This window comes from Cetorhinus maximus, chromosome 23 (genome assembly GCF_964194155.1).
Source record: "Cetorhinus maximus chromosome 23, sCetMax3.hap1.1, whole genome shotgun sequence".
Lineage (NCBI taxonomy): Eukaryota > Metazoa > Chordata > Chondrichthyes > Lamniformes > Cetorhinidae > Cetorhinus > Cetorhinus maximus.
Genome location: NC_135901.1, coordinates 13,057,073 through 13,073,221, shown reverse-complemented (window position 1 = coordinate 13,073,221; position 16,149 = coordinate 13,057,073). Strand labels below are relative to the sequence as shown.

At 45.0% G+C, this 16,149-nt stretch overlaps 1 protein-coding gene across 1 annotated transcript; it reads left to right on the top strand.

Annotated features, from left to right (window-relative positions):
• Positions 1-72: 72 nt before the first annotated feature.
• Positions 73-15,776, top strand: LOC144697816 (uncharacterized). Its single transcript, XM_078569800.1, is given in 2 exon segments — positions 73-1,024; positions 14,746-15,776. Coding segments are annotated over 2 exon segments (1,749 nt in total). The 5' UTR covers positions 73-306.
• The last annotated feature ends 373 nt before the right edge of the window (positions 15,777-16,149 follow it).

The window sequence follows — 16,149 nt, the reverse complement described above, 5'->3', positions numbered from 1 at the left end:
CTTGGTTTGAGTCACTTGATTATTCTGGACGTGAATATCATGAACCTTTGAATGTGGAAGGAGAAATTGTCTCTTCTGTCTGTGGAAAAGATTTCAAACATCAGTATGACTGGAAAAGCACCAATACACACACACACCCGAGTGAGAATGTTCCAGTGAACTGACTGTGGAAAGAGCTTTAACCAGTTATACAGCCTGAAAAAATATCACACCATTCACAGCGGGGAGAAACCACATAGGTGTTCTGTGTGTGGATGAGGTTTCAACTTATTGTCCAACCTGGAGAGACACAAGGACACCCACACCATGGAGAAACCGTGGAAATGTGCGAACTGTGGGAAAAGATTCAATTCATCATCCCAACTGGAAATCCATTGACACATTCACACTGGGGAGAAGCCATTCAGCTGTTCCGTATGTGGGAAGGGATTTACTAAGACAACCTACCTGATGTTACACCACAGAATTCACACTGAGGAGAGGCCCTTCAGCTGCACTTACTGTGGGAAGAGGTTCAATAGTTCATCCACCCTCGCAACACACCAGCAAATTCACACTGGGGAGAAGCCGTTCACCTGCTCCGTGTGTGGGGAGGGATTCACTCGGTCATCCGGCCTTTGGACACACCAGCGAGTTCACACTGAGGAGAAGCCATTCAGCTGCACTCACTGCAGAAAGAGTTTCGGGCAGTCGTCCACCCTCACTGCACACCAATGCACTCACACTGGTGAGAGACCGTTCACCTGCTCCGTGTGTGGGAAGAAGTTTTCTCAGCCATGCAACCTGGTGAGACACCAGCGACTTTACACTGGGGAGAGACCATTCACCTGCTCCCTGTGTGGGAAGGGATTTGCTCGTTTATTCACCCTCCAGTCACACCACCGAATTCACACTGAGGAGAATCCGTTCAGCTGCATTACCTGTGGAAAGAGTTTCAGGCAGTCATCCAACCTTCTGACTCACCAACGCACTCTCACTGGGGAGAGACTTTCACCTGCTCTTCATGTGGGAAAGCATTCACAAGGTCCTCCAGCCTGCTGAGACATCGGCAAATTCATCAGTGACTGCAGGGGTTGGATTCTGTTGTTATTGCTGCTGTTAATCACATCCAGGATTGATAGTATTGTGGACTATTATGTGCAGTTTTGGTCTCCTTTCCTAAGAAAGAATATACTTGCCATAGAGGGCATGCAGCGAAGGTTCACCAGACTGATTCCTAAGATTGCAGGATTGTCGTATGAGGAGAGATTGGGCCAACTAGTCCTGTGTTCACTGGAGCTTAAAAGAATGAGAGGGGATCTATTTGAAACATAAAAAATTCTGACAGGGCTGGACAGACTGGATGCAGGGATGATGTTTCCTCTGGCTGGGGAAGGGAAGGGGTGTGGGGGTGTGTCTAGGACAAGGGATCCATCTCAGGATACTGGGTAGAACATTTAGGACTGAGATGAGGAGAAACTTCTTCACTCAGTGCGTGGTGAGCCTGTGGAATTCTCCACCACAGAAGACTGTGGAAGCCGAGTCGTAGAATATATTTAAGAAGGAAATAGATCGATTTCTGGACTCTAAAGGTATCAAAGGGAATGCCGAGAGAGTGGGAGGATGGTGTTGCGATAGAGGATCAGCCATGATCATATTGAATGGCAGAGCAGGTTCGAGTGCCGAGTGACCTACTCCTACTCCTATTTTCTATGTTTCCATATCAGGATTGTTCCTGCTTACGTTAACAACCCCTATAACTGGCTGGAGTTTAACGTTCTGGAGATGTCACTGATTTTCGTGGATGTCCCTTTTTAAAAGCTCCATCTGTGATTTTTCCTCTCTCAACCGGAACTCATTTACAATAAAATAATGAACTTTCACTTCAATCCTAAATTGGTCTTTGGTGAAAAAGTGTCTGAAAGGTTCCACTGATTAACATCTCCAATTAGAAATTGCTGAATAATCCTTGCTGACAATTCTTACTGACTTCCACATTCTTCACCATGACACCTCCGTTATGAAATTAAGTTATCAAAGAAGAATCAAAATAGTAAAATATTTTATAGACACATCAATAAAAGCCTCATCGATCAACATTGATACTGATGAAGTTTGGTAGTCGCTGAGTTCAATCATTTCTGACACAGCAGCAGCAACATTTGGGAAAGGTGGAACCCACAACAAAGACTGGTTTGAGAACTAATCAGCAGACTTGACATCTGTCATTGAAGTGAAAAGCAAAGCCTACCTGATGCACAACATAGACCCAACAGCTAGAACCCCCTGTAACTTGAAAGTAACCAAGACAGTCATGTAAAATGGCTTCAATGTCATGAAGCTATTAATGTCAATAATATTTTGGAAAATAGTTTTCTTTTAAAATAGAGGTTAAGTCTGTGGGTGTGTCTTAATTGTATTAAAGCTAGTCTGGGTGCTTTGAAATGTACTAGTTTTGATATACAAGAGAGAGAGCGTGCATTTCCATTTTTTGAATAGAGCATTCAAGAAGTGGGGTGAAAATTGACGCTTTTCTAGCAGTTACCAAGCAATATGTTTACATTACTCATGAAATTGGTATTATGAAAGGGGTTTTATTCTTAAAAGGTGAAGTTCAAAGAGGTTGTTGATACAATGAGAATTAACATTCAGTGGGGCTGGTAGGTATAATTTCAGTAGTTTTCGGGTGTGCAGGCAGAGGCAATGTAAGGTCAAAAGGCAGCTGCAAACCTCCAACTGGCTCCAAAGTGAAAAGAACCTCATTTTGAATTCGTGAGGTGAAAATGCTTTGCCTGGTGTTTGGTTAAGCCTATGGGTTGCTGTTGCCTAAATGGAGATTAGTTTGGGAATTTGTTAAAAACTATAACAGAAGTCATTTGTAGCCATGTGTGTATGTTTTAACCTGTGTAAATTAATAAATGTTTCAATTAGTTTAATGTAAAGCCTCGAGAACTGATGGTCTGATTCCTGAATTTAATGCCGCACCTCAAACATAACACTTAAAATTATAGGTTATGACAGTTGTTTAAAGTTTTCCTCTGGGATTTTTATATAACTCTACTTCACCAACTGCATTGGTCATAACAGCAAATAAACACTGGATCGACCTGCGTCAAGAAATTCAACCAGCCTGCGTGTAGGAAATCTATGTGCTATGTAGTGATTGGATGAACCGGGCACTTGGTCCGACCATCACCAAAGTTGCGTCCCACAGAAATCACATGGTGAAGTGCTCACCAACAGAAGTAATCAGATGTCCTGCTGGGTTGAACATTACTGTGATCTGTACACCCATGAGCTGGACATCTCCCAGTCTCTGTTTGACTCTCCAGTAACTTCCTGTCATGGTTAGTTGGACAAGGAACCCTCATCACTCAAGATTGAAAAGCCCATTGGTTGTTTAGCAAGCAGAAAGTCACCCGGCTTTTTGGAATTCCAGCTGAACTGCTCGAGCATGGAAAGTCCCATCTATTGTTAGCACCTCCTTCTCTGTTGGGAGGTAGGAACCTTTTTGCAGACCGAGTCTTTGGAGAAGCACAGTGATGTTTCTTGCTGGTAGTTCTACAGTGGACATGATCTTCTCCATACACTAGCTACAAGAGAAGTTGGAGAAAGAAGAAAGGAAGAGCAATAGTGATAGAGGATTCGTTAGTTAAGGGAAGAGAGGTGTTTCTGCGGCCGTAGACATGACTCCAGGATGGTATGTTACCTTCCTGGTGCCAGGGTCAAGGATGTCACCGAGTGGGTGTAGGACATTCTTCTGGGGGAGGGTGAACAGCCAGAGGTCGTGGTCCACATTGGTACCAATGACTTAAGTAGGAAGAGAGATGTTGTCCTGCAGACGGAATTTAGGGCGCTAGGTAGAAAATTAGCAAGCAGGACCTCAAATGTAGTATTCTCCATATTACTTCCAGTGCCATGTGCAAGTGAATATAGAAATAGGAGGATAAGGCAGATGAATGTGTGGCTGGAAAGATGTTGCAGGAGGGAGGGCTTTAGATTCCTGGGACACTGGGACTGGTTCTGAGGGAAGATGGCACTTGTACAAGCCGGAAGTGTTGCAGCTGAACAGAGCCAGGATTAAGCTCCTTGAGATGTGTTTGCTTGTCCTGTTGGGGGGCGGGGGCTTCAAACTAATTCAGCAGGGGTGTGGGAACCAGGAGAGAATATTAGAGAGTAATACCAAGGTGCACAAAATACTGGGAGAGACAGATAACACAAGAATAGCAAAAAGGGAGTGAGGGAGAAAGTAATACACTCAAAATCAGGGTTACACTATATGTATGTGAATGCACGGAGTATAGTAGATAAGATTGCTGAGTTACAGGCGCAGATTGCCATGTTACGTTGTGGCGATGACAGATAGCTGGCTCAGGAAAGGGCAGGACTGGGTGTTAAATATTCCTGGGAACAACGTGTTCAGGAAAGATAGGGCAGGAAGAAAAGCAGGAGGGGTGGCTGTATTGATTAAGGAAAGCATTGCAGTGCTGGAGAAAGAGGATGTCCCAGAGGGTTCAAGGACAGAATCAATTTGGCTAGAGCTAAGGAACAAAAAGGGTGCAGTTACATTGCTCAGTGTAGTCTATCGACCACCAACTAGTGGGAAGGATGTAGAGGACCAAATCTGCAAGGAAATAGCAGAGAGGTGCAAACATTATAGAGTAGTTATAAAGGCGGACTTTAATTTCCTGAATATAGACTGAGGTAGTGGTAGTGTAAAGAGTAGAGACAGCCAAGAGTTCCTAGGGTTTATTCAAGCAAATTTTCTACAGCATGTGTCCAGTCCAACAAGAAAGGAAGCACTGCCAGACCTGGTTCTTGGAAAAGATGTGAGCCAAGTATATCAGGTGTCAGTGGGGGAATATTCAGGAGACAATGATCATTCTATCATAAGGTTTAGGATGATGGTAGAAAAGGACAATGTGCAATCAAGAGTAAGAATAGTTAACTGGGGGAGGGCCGACTTCAATAGAGCAAGAACAGAACTGGGCCCGATAGACTGGAACCAAAAGTTGGCGGGAAGAGGTAGCTGAACAATGGGCTACCTTCAAAGAAGAAATGGTTCGAGGTATATTCCCTCAAAAAGGAATGGTCGGGCAAATAAATCCAGAGCTCCCTGGATGAAAAATGAGATAGAAGTTAAGATAAAGGAGAAAAAGTGTGCCGATGACAGGTGTCAGATAGAAAATACAATTGGGAACCAATCAGACGACAGAAGGTTCAGAGGGGAGGTGAAAATGCAAATAAGAGAAGAAAAGAGGAGTCATGAGAAAAAAACTGGAGCCAACATAAAGGGGAATGCCAAAGTTTTCTATATGTACATAAAAGGATAGTAAAAGGAGGAGTAGGGTCGATTAGGGCCAAAAGGGGGGATTACACATGGAGGCAGGGTGAGATGTTAAATGAATATTTCGCATCTGACTTTACCAAGGAAGCAGATGCCACACAGGCCACGGTGACAGACGAGGAACCTCTGTCACTGGAAGGATACAAAATTAATAAGGGGGAAGTGTTGGTTGAACTGTTGGTACTTAAAGTTGACAAGGCATGGGGACTGGATGAGATGCATCCAAGGATATTGAAAGAAGTGAGAGTGGAAATTGCAAGGGCACTGGCCATAATCGTTCAGTCTTCCTTTGACTCAGGGGAGGTGCCAGAGGACTGGAGAATTGCAAACATTACGCCCTTGCTTAAAAAGGCTAAGGATAAGCCCAACATTTACAGACCAGTCAGTTTAACTTCGTTAGTGGGGAAGCCGCCAGAGAAAATTATTCAGGATAGAATTAATCGTCACATGGAAGAATGTGGGTTGATTAGGAAGAGCCAGCAAGTATTTCTAAAGGGGAAATCCTGTTTAACAAACTTGCTGGAGTTCTTTGAAGAGGTAACAAGAAGGTTGATGAGGGTAATGCTCTTGATGTGTTTATGGACTTTCAAAAGGCATTCAAGACAGTGCTGCACAACAGACTTGTGAGAAAAGTTATAGTTCATGGAATAAAAAGGACAATAGTAACGTGAATACAGAATTGGCTGAGTAATAGGAAACAGAGTGTAATGGTCAATGGATACTTTTCTGGCTGGAGGAAGGTTTCTAGTGGAGATCCCCACAGGTCGGTATTGGGACCCTTGCTTTTTGTGACCAATATTAATGATCTAGATCTTGGTGTGCAGGGGACAATTTCAAAGTTTGCATATGATACTAAACTTGGAAGCGCTGTAAACTGTGAGGCAGACAGCAAAGTACTTCAAAAGGACATAGGCAAGTTGGTGGAGTGGGCCGATAGATAGCAGATGAAGTTCAATGTGGAGAAGTGTGAGATGATGTATTTTGGCAGAAAGAACATGGAGAGACAATATAAAATAAGGGGTACAATTCTAAAGAAGGTGCAGGAGCAGTTGGGCCTGCGTATATACGTGCATAGATCATTGAAGGTGGCAGGACAGGTGAAGAGAGCCATTAATAAAGCATACAGTATTCTGGGCTTTTAATGGGGCATAGAGTACAAGAGCAAGGAGATTATGCTGAATTTAGATAAGGCACTAGCTAGACCTCACCTGGAGTATTGTGTATAGTTCTGGGTGCCACAGTATAGGAAGGATGTGATGCATTGGAGAGAGCGAAGACGAGGTTTACAAGAATGGTTCCAGGGATGAGAATCTTCAGTTATGAAGATAGATTGGAGAGGCTAGAACTATTCTCCTTGGAGAGGAGAAGGTTAGAAGAGATTTGATAGAGATGTTCAAAATCACGAGGGGGCTAGATAGAGTATAATGTGGTGGGGGGAACTGTTCCTGCTCATAAAAGGATCGAGACCAAGAGGGCACTGATTTAAAGTGGTTTACAAAAGAAGCAAATGTGATGTGATATAAAAAAAAAAATCACTGAGCGAGTGGTTCGAGTCTGGAATGTACTGCCTGGAAGTGTGGTGGAGGCAGGCTTAATCCAGGCATTCGAAGGCATTGGGCGATTATCTGAATAGAAACAATGTGCAAGGCTACAGGGAAAAGGTGGAGAATGGCACTAAGTCATAATGCTCATTTGGAGAGCCCGTACAGACACGTTGGGCCAAATGGCCTCCTTTTGTGCCATTACAATTCTGTGTTTCTGTGATTGTCAGAAGGATTTGAGATCCCAGTTTGAGCTGGAAAATCATGGGTAAAATCGCGAAAAGGTCATTCACCAGCTCAATATGGAAATGACTTATATAAAAGCCACATACTGCGCATGCTGGAATTCTGAAATAAGAACATAAAATGCTGGAAAAACTCAGCGGGTCTAGTAGCATCTGTGGAGAGAGAAACAGAGTTAATGTTTCGAATCTGTATGACTCTTCTTCAGCAGAAGTGATTCACTCGGTCACCCCATTCGCTGACACAGCAACACAGTTGCACCTGAGAGAGACCATTCAGATACTGCATTTGTGCAAAGGGGTTTACTCACTGTGCCCACTTGTTAACACACCAGTTTTAAACCTTCAGAGGCTCTGATCCAAAATTGCTACATTCCTCCTGACAACACAGTTTGAATGTTCTGTGTATGGGAAGAAAAGTCACTTGTTCAAACAGCCTACAATTAACCATAGGTGTATGTTCTGCTGTTAACTATACCGGGACAGTTCTGGGTGCCACAGTATAGGAAGGATGTGATGCATTGGAGAGAGTGAATACTAGGTTTACAAGAATGGTTCCAGGGATGAGAATCTTCAGTTATGAAGATAGATTGGAGTACCAGTGCACTTTGGTTGCCGTATCAATGGACTTAATAATTTTATATAACACAAACACTGGAAAAACTCAGCAGGTCTGACAGCATCCGTGGAGAAACAGACTTGACGTTTCAAGTCCGTAAGATTCGTCAGAGCTGAACAAGAGTCAGCTCTGAAGAAGAGTCATACGGACTCGAAACATCAAGTCTGTTTCTCTATCCACAGTTGCTGTCAGAACTGCTGAGTTTTTCCAGCATTTTCTGTTTTTGTTTCAGATTTTAGGCATCCCCATAATTTTGCTTTTATAATAATTTTATACCTTGGCCCTGTGGCTCCAATCAGCATCGGATCTCAAAACATAATTTTCTTTTGAACACAATCACGTTTCAATGGCAACCTGTTAACCCAGCATTCGCCGCGGGGCGGAATGGACCTTATTCTTTTTATTCATTCACGGGCGGCGCCGGCTTGGTCATGGTTTAGCGGAGCTCCTTGCGCAGGCGCAGTACCGGGCAGCGACAGGAACATGCGCAATGTGAGCTCAAACCGGAGCATGCGCAGTCCAGAGAGTCCGGAGCTGACCGAAGGACTGAGAAATATCGAGAACAGGAGCCGGTGAGTGGGGAGGAATGGAAGCGGCGGAGATGGCGGGGATCTTCATAAACACCCAGTAGAGGTCTGAAACCGTGAATAAGAAGCTACCGGTCCTGCGGTTGCATTAAACGAGGCGGCGGCAGGTGGGACCCGCTTTACCTTCGGAGAGAGGCCCAAGTAAACGGCCGCCATTTGTATAGGGGACAATGTGCAGCAGGGCGCATGCGCCGCCGCCATCTTTCTAGTGGGAAACGTGCAGCTGGACTTAGAATCACACAGAGCAGAAGAGGCCAAAAACAAAAATACCTGGAAAAACTCAGCAGGTCTGGCAGCATCTGTGGAAGGGAGCACAGTTAACGTTTCAAGTCCGCATGACTTTTCAACAGAACTAAGGAAAAATAGAAAAGGGATGAAATATAAGCTGGTTTAAGGGGGGGGGGTGGGGGTTGGGACAAGAGAGCTGGATAGAGGGCCAGTGATAGTGGAGATAACCAAAAGATGTCACAGACAAAAGGAAAAGAGGTGGTGATATTATCTAAAGGAATGTGCTAATTAAGGGTAGAAAGCAGGGCAAGCAAGGTACAGATAGCCCTGGTGGGGGTGGGGTGAAGGAATCGAAAAAGGCTAAAAGGTAGAGATAAACCAATGGATGGAAATACATTTAAAAGTAATGGAAATAGGTGGGAAAAGAAAAATCTATATAAATTATTGGAAAAATCAAAAAGGAGGGAGAAAAATAAGAAAGGGGGTGGGGATGGAGGAGAGAGTTCATGATCTAAAATTGTTGAACTCAATATTCAGTCCGAAAGGATGTTAAGTGCCGAGTCGGAAGATGAGGTGCTGTTCCTCCAGTTTGCGTTGAGCTTCACTGGAACAATGCAGCAAGCCAAGGACGGACATGTGGGCATGAGAGCAGGGTGGAGTGTTGAAATGGCAAGTGACAGGGAGGTCTGGGTAATGCTTGCGGATAGAACGAAGGTGTTTTGCAAAGCGGTCACCCAGTCTGCGTTTGGTCTCTCCAATGTAGAGGAAACCGCTTTAGGAGCAACGAGTGCAGTAGACTAAATTAAGGGAAGTAAAGGTGAAATGCTGCTTCACTTGAAATGAGTGTTTGGGCCCTTGGATGGTGAGGAGAGGGGAAGTAAAGGGGCAGGTGTTGCATCTTCTGCGGTTGCATGGGAAGGTGCCGTGGGAGGGGGTTGAGGTGTAGGGGGTGATGGAGGAGTGGACCAGGGTGTCACGCAGGGAACGATCCCTAAGGAATGCCGCCGGGGGGGGTGAAGGGAAGATGTGTTTGGTGGTGTCATCATGCTGGAGTTGGCGGAAATGGCGGAGGATGATCCTTTGAATGTGGAGGCTGGTGGGGTGATAAGTGAGGACAAGGGGGATCCTATCGTGTTTCTGGGAGGGAGAAGAAGGTCTGAGGGTGGATGCGCGGGAGATGGGCCGGACACGGTTGAGGGCTCTGTCAACCACCGTTTGTGGAAAACCTCGGTTAAGGAAGAAGGAGGACATGTCAGAGGAACTGTTTTTGAAAGTGGCATCATCAGAACAGATGCAACGGAGGCAAAGAAACTGAGAGAATGGGATGGAGTCCTTACAGGAAGCGGGTTGTGAGGAGCTGTAGTCGAGGTAGCTGTGGGAGTTGGTAGGCAAGTAATGGATATTGGTGGACAGGCTATCAAGAGGGCATTTGGCCCATCGAGTCTGCACCGACATGTGAGAAACACCTGACCTACCTATCTAATCCCATTTACCAGGACTTGGCCCATAGCCTTGAATGTTATGATGTGCCAAGTGCTCACCCAGGTACTTTTTAAAGGATAAAAGCAAAATACTGCGGATGCTGGAAATCTAGAACAAAAACAAAAATACCTGGAAAAACTCAGCAGGTCTGACAGCATCTGCGGAGAGGGATACAATTGACATTTCGAGTCCGTATGACCTTTCATCTGAATTAAGACATATAGAAATGAGATGAAATATAAGCTGGTAGAAGGGAGTGGGGCAGGAGAGCTCGACAGGGGGCCAGTGATAGGTGGAGGCCCAAGAAGAGATTTCCAGCTTTTAAAGGATGTGAGGCATCCCGCCTCCACCACCCTCCCAGGCAGCACATTCCAGACCGTCACCACCCTCTGGGTAAAAACGTTTTTCCTCACAACCCCCCTAAACCTCCTGCCCCTCACCTTGAACTTATGTCCCCTCATGACTGATCCTTCAACTAAGGGGAACAGCAGCTCCCTATCCACCCTGTCTATGCCCCTCATAATCTTGTACACCTCGATCAGGTCGCCCCTCAGTCTTCTCTGCTCCAACGAAAACAACCCAAGTCTATCCAACCTGTCTTCATAACTTAAATGTTTTATCCCAGGCAACATCCTGGTGAATCTCCTCTGCATCCCCTCCAGTGTAATCATATTCTTCCTATAATGTGGCTACCAGAACTGCACACAGTACTCCAGCTGTGGCCTCACTAAGGTTCTACACAACTCCAACATGACCTCCCTACTTTTGTAATCTATGCCTCAATTGAAAAAGGCAAATGCCCCGTCTGCATTTTTACCACCCCACTGGCATGCCCCTCCGCCTTCAGAGATCTATGAACACACATGCCAAGGCCCCTTTGTTCTTCAGGACTTCCTAGTGTCATGCCGTTCATTGAATACTTCCTTGTCAAATTACTCCTTCCAAAGTGTATCACCTCACATTTCTCAGGGTGAAATTCCATCTGCCACTTATCTGCCCATTTGACCATCCCGTCTATATCTTCCTGTAGCCCAAGACACTCCCAAAGTAATTAAGAAAGCAAACAGGGGTTATGAGAAAGCTCTAGCTGGAAAGGCAGGGAAAATCCCAAGATATTCCATAAGTATATCAATAGGGAGTGGATAACCAGAAAAAGGGTCGGGCCCATTATGGACCAAGGGGGAAATCTATGGGTGGAGCCAGAGTGACAGTCTGGAATGCACTGCCTGGGAGGGTGGTGGAGGCGAGTTGCCTCACATCCTTTAAAAAGTACCTGGATGAGCACTTGGCACATCATAACATTCAAGGCTGTGGGACAAGTGCTGGTAAATGGGATTAGGTAGGTCAGGTGTTTCTCACGTGTTGGCGCTGACTCGATGGGCCGAAGGGCCTCTTCTGCACTTTGTGATTCTGTGATTAAGCTCAACCCTGCACTTTCTCTATTCCACTAATGCCTCCGCTGATTTGCTCCCCTTGTACCTGCTAAAAGCCTCTCTTTTCCTTCTCAGCGTATCCTGAATATCTCTGGTCACCCATGGTTCTCTGGGCTTGTTACTCCTTCCTATCACCCTAGAGGGAACATGTTGAGCCTGTACCCTCCCCATTTCCTTTTCGAACGCCCCCCACTGCTCTTCTGTAGATTTCCCCACAAGTAGCTGTTCCTGGTCTACCTTGGCCAGATCCTGCTTTATTTTACTAAAATCTGCTCTCCCCCAATCCAAAACATTTTTTTTGCAACTTGTCTATTTCTTTGTCCAAACAAGCTTAAATTGTACCATGTTGTGGTCGCTATCACTAAAATGCTCCCCACATGCATGTTCATCCCTTTCCCTGTCAGCAGCAGGAGAGAATATTGTGAATGTCTATCCTGGACTGACAGGGATGGATTTTGAAAACTCTTTTTACAGGGGGTTAAAAGGGGAGGATTTACACACACCAAACGCAAACCAAGAGAAATGTATTTTTCCTCTCAATGTCTATCCTGGACTGACAGTCATGGATTTTGGAAATTTCTTTTCCAGGGTATTAGAGGCAGAGGATTGACGGACGGGAAACGCAAACCAAACATCACATCAAGATCTGACAGAGTCATTTGATTCGTCAGGACCTGAATATCATCAAACTTTTAATGTGGAAGGTAAACAACTTATCTGTGTGCAAAGATTTCAAGTAAGGATAAGAATAATTAATTGGGGGAAAGCCAAATTCAATGGGGTAAGAATGGATCTGACCCAGGTAAGTTGGAATTTCAAAGGGAATGGAGTTTAAAAATCGGAAAGTCTTGCTCAAACTATATAAGGCACTAGTTGGACCACGCCTAGAATACTGTGAACAGTTTGGGTCCCCTTCTCTAAGCAATGATATGCTGGCATTGGAGGCAGTCCAGAGAAGGCTCTCAAGGTTGATCCCGGGTATGGAGGGATTTTTTTATGAGGAGAGGTTGAGTAGGCTGGGCCTGTACTCATTGGAGTTTAGAAGTGTGAGAGGCGACCTTATTGAAACATATAAGATTCTTAGGGGTCTTGACAGAGTAGATGCTGAATGGGAGAGTATAGAAACAGGGGGCATAATCTCACCCATTTTAGACAGAGACAACGAAGAATTTCTTCTCTCAGTGGGTAGTGAATCTGGAATTCTTTACCGCAGAGGGCTGTAGAGGTTGGGTCATTAAGTATATTCAAGGCTGAGATAGACAGATTTTTAACCTGTAAGAGAATCAAGGGCTGTGCAGGAAAGTGGAATTGAGGATTATCAGATCAGCCATGACCTCATTGAATGGCGGAGCAGATTCGATGGTCCGAATGGCCTACTTCTGCTCCTACATCTTATGGTCTTATGAATCAAAAGTTGGCAGGTGAAACTGTAACTGAACAATGCACTGTCTTCAAAGAAGAGAGAGTTCTGACACAGTAAAGATATATTGCCATGAAGGGGAAAGGTTGGGTAAACAAATCCACAGCCCCCTTGATGAGAAAAGAGATAGAGATTGAGATAAAGGAGAAAAAGTGTGCTTATGACACATGTTAGCTGGATAATAAAACCAAGAACCAGGCTGAATAGAGAAGGTTCAGAGGGATTTGGAAAACCAAATAAGAAAAGCAAAGAGAGCATGAAAAGAGACTGAAAGCAAACATGGAAATAAATCAAGAAGTCTTCCATGGGCATGTAACTAGTAAAAGGAGGAGTGGAGGCAATTAGAGACCAAAGAGATGATTTATGCATGGAGGCAGGGGGCATGGATGAGGTATTAAATGAATATTTTGCATCTGCCTTTACCAAGGGAAAATATGCTGCACAGGTGATTGTGAAAGAGGAGATGGTTCAGACCCTTGTGGGGTTTAAAACTGATAAGGAGGAGATATTGGATAGTCTGTCTGACAAAGTTGACAAAACCCCAGGACTGGATGAGAAGCATCCAGGGATACTGAGGGGAAATGAGAGTGGAAATTGTGGAAGTGCTGGCCATAATTTTCCAGTCTTCCTGAGATTCAGAGTTGCTGACACAGGGACTGGAGAATTGCAAATGTTACACCTTTGTTCAAAAAAGGTGTAAAGAGAAGCCCAGCAACTACAGACCAGTCAGTTTAATCTCGGTGCTGGGGAAGTTTCCAGAAATGGTAATTCAGGACATATTTAATAGTCACTTGAGAAAATGTGGGTTAATTAAGGAAAGCCAGCATGGATTTGTTAAGGGAAAATCACGTTTAACTAAATTGCTTTAGGTTTTTGATGAGGTAACAGAAAGTGTTGTTCAGGGTAATGCTGTTAATGTTGTGTTACATGGACTTCCAAATGGCATTAGATAAAGTACCATGCAACAAACTTCTGAGCAAAGATTATAGCTCATGGGATAAAAGGGACAGCAGCAACATGGATACGAAATTGGCTGAGTGACAGGAAACAGAGAGTCATGGTTAATGGATGTTTTTCAGACTGGAGGAAGTTTAAGAGCGGAGTTCCCCAGGAGTCAGTGTTCGGACCCGCGCTGTTCCTGATACATATAAATAACCCAGACCTCAGTGTTCAGGCACAATTTTGAAATTTGTGGACAGAGTCTTGAGTGGGCATAGACCACGTGGCAGGTTCCCTTCCCTGAGATGAGGAAAAATGTCTTCACTCGGAGGGTGGTCAACCTGTGGAATTCTCTACCACAGAAGCCTGTGGAGGCCGGGTCACTGAGTATAGCCAAGGAAGAAATTGATCATTTTTTGGATATTCGGGGCATCAGGGGGTATAGAGAGAAAGCAAGAATATGGCGTTGAGATAGAGGAACAGCCATGATCATATTGAATGGTGGAGCAGGCTCAAAGGGCTGAATGGCCTACTCCTGCTCCTAATTTCTGTGTTTCTGAAGGATATTAGTGAACCAGTTGGGTTTTTAGGACAATCCAGCAGTTTTCATGGTCACTTTTTCCTGGTGCCGGCTCCACAAATTGCCAGATTCATTCAGCTCAATTTCACAACCTGTTTTTGTGGGTTCTCTCTCATTCACTTTTTCTGTTTTAAATCAATTTCACAGGGTATTAGAAGGCGAGGATTTGCAGTCGGGGAAACTCAAACCAAACATCACATCAGAATCTGACAGAGTCGCCCAATCTATCATAACCTGAATATCAGTGAATTTTGAACATGGAAGGAAAAAGCACCGTTCACAGTGAGGAGAAACCGTACACGTGTTCTGTGTGTGGACAAGGCTTCAGCCAATCATCTGACCTGTCAGAACATAAATGCCGTCACAACGGGATGAAACCATGGAAATGTGGGGAATGTGGGGAGGGATTCAAATCCCCGTCTGACCTGGAAAGTCATTGGCGCACTCACACTGGGGAGAAACCGTTCACCTGCTCCGAGTGTGGGAAGGGATTCACTCGTTCGTCCTATCTGCTGATACACCAGCGAGTTCACACTGAGGAGAGACCTTTTAAATGTCCGGACCGCGGGAAGTGCTATAAAGGTTCTATGGAACTGATGCGCCATCAACGTGTTCACACTGATGAGAGACCATTCAGGTGCTCTCACTGCGGGACTGGGTTCAGGTGGTTGTCTCAACTCACTGCACACAAGCACAGTCACACTGGGGAGAGGCCGTTCACCTGCTCTGTGTGTGGGAAGGGATTCATTCAGTCATCCAAACTGCTGAGACACCAGCATGGGCACAGTGATGAGAGGCCATTCACCTGCTCCATGTGTGGGAAGGGATTCACTCAGCAATCCCATCTGCTGACACACCAGCGAGTTCACACAGACGAGAGACCTTTTAAATGCCCAGACTGTGGGAAGTGTTTTAAAAGCTCCCAGCACCTGATGTCTCATCAAAGTGTTCACACTGGGGAGAGGCCGTTCAGGCGCTCTCACTGTGGGACTGGGTTCAAGCGATCATCTCAACTCATTGTACACCAGCGAATTCACATTGGGGAGTGGCTGTTCACCTGCCCTGAGTGTGGCAAGGGATTCACTCAGTTATCTACCCTGCTAACACACCACCCGGTTCACACTGGGGGGCAACCATTCATCTGCCTTGAATGTGGGAAGGGATTCACCCACCCATCCAAACTTCTGAGACACCAGCGAGTTCATACTGGGGAGAGGCCGTTCACCTGCTCTGAATGTGGGAAGGGTTTTACCCAGTCATCCAACCTGCTGACACACCAGCGAGTTCACACTGGGGAGAGACCATTTACATGCTCTGAATGTGGGAAGGGGTTTGCTTATTTATCTACACTGCAGAGACACCAGCAAGTTCACAAGTAACGACAACGGTTGGACTTTGCTGTTAATCACATTCAGGACTGAATTATGTGTATTGGGGTCTGTTTCTGATGATATTAATAAACTCCAGCCCAGTTATTCGGGCTGATATTGTAGATAAAGGTCAATTAGATTAGCTCTGTGTTAAACACACAGTGTCTTGAGTCTTTTCAATATTTCTAACCCAAGTTAGTTCCTTCTGAAGTGCTCTCTCTCACCCCTGTCCCCTTCATCCTCACCTCCAACAACAAGTGTGAGGAGCTCATGGAGCTTCTTTGTCACTAAGATTGAGATAATCTGATCAGATGCCTCTGCTGCTTCCTTCCCTCCCTCATCGGCAGTGGCTGTGATTATTTGAATTAGATTTTTACATAAT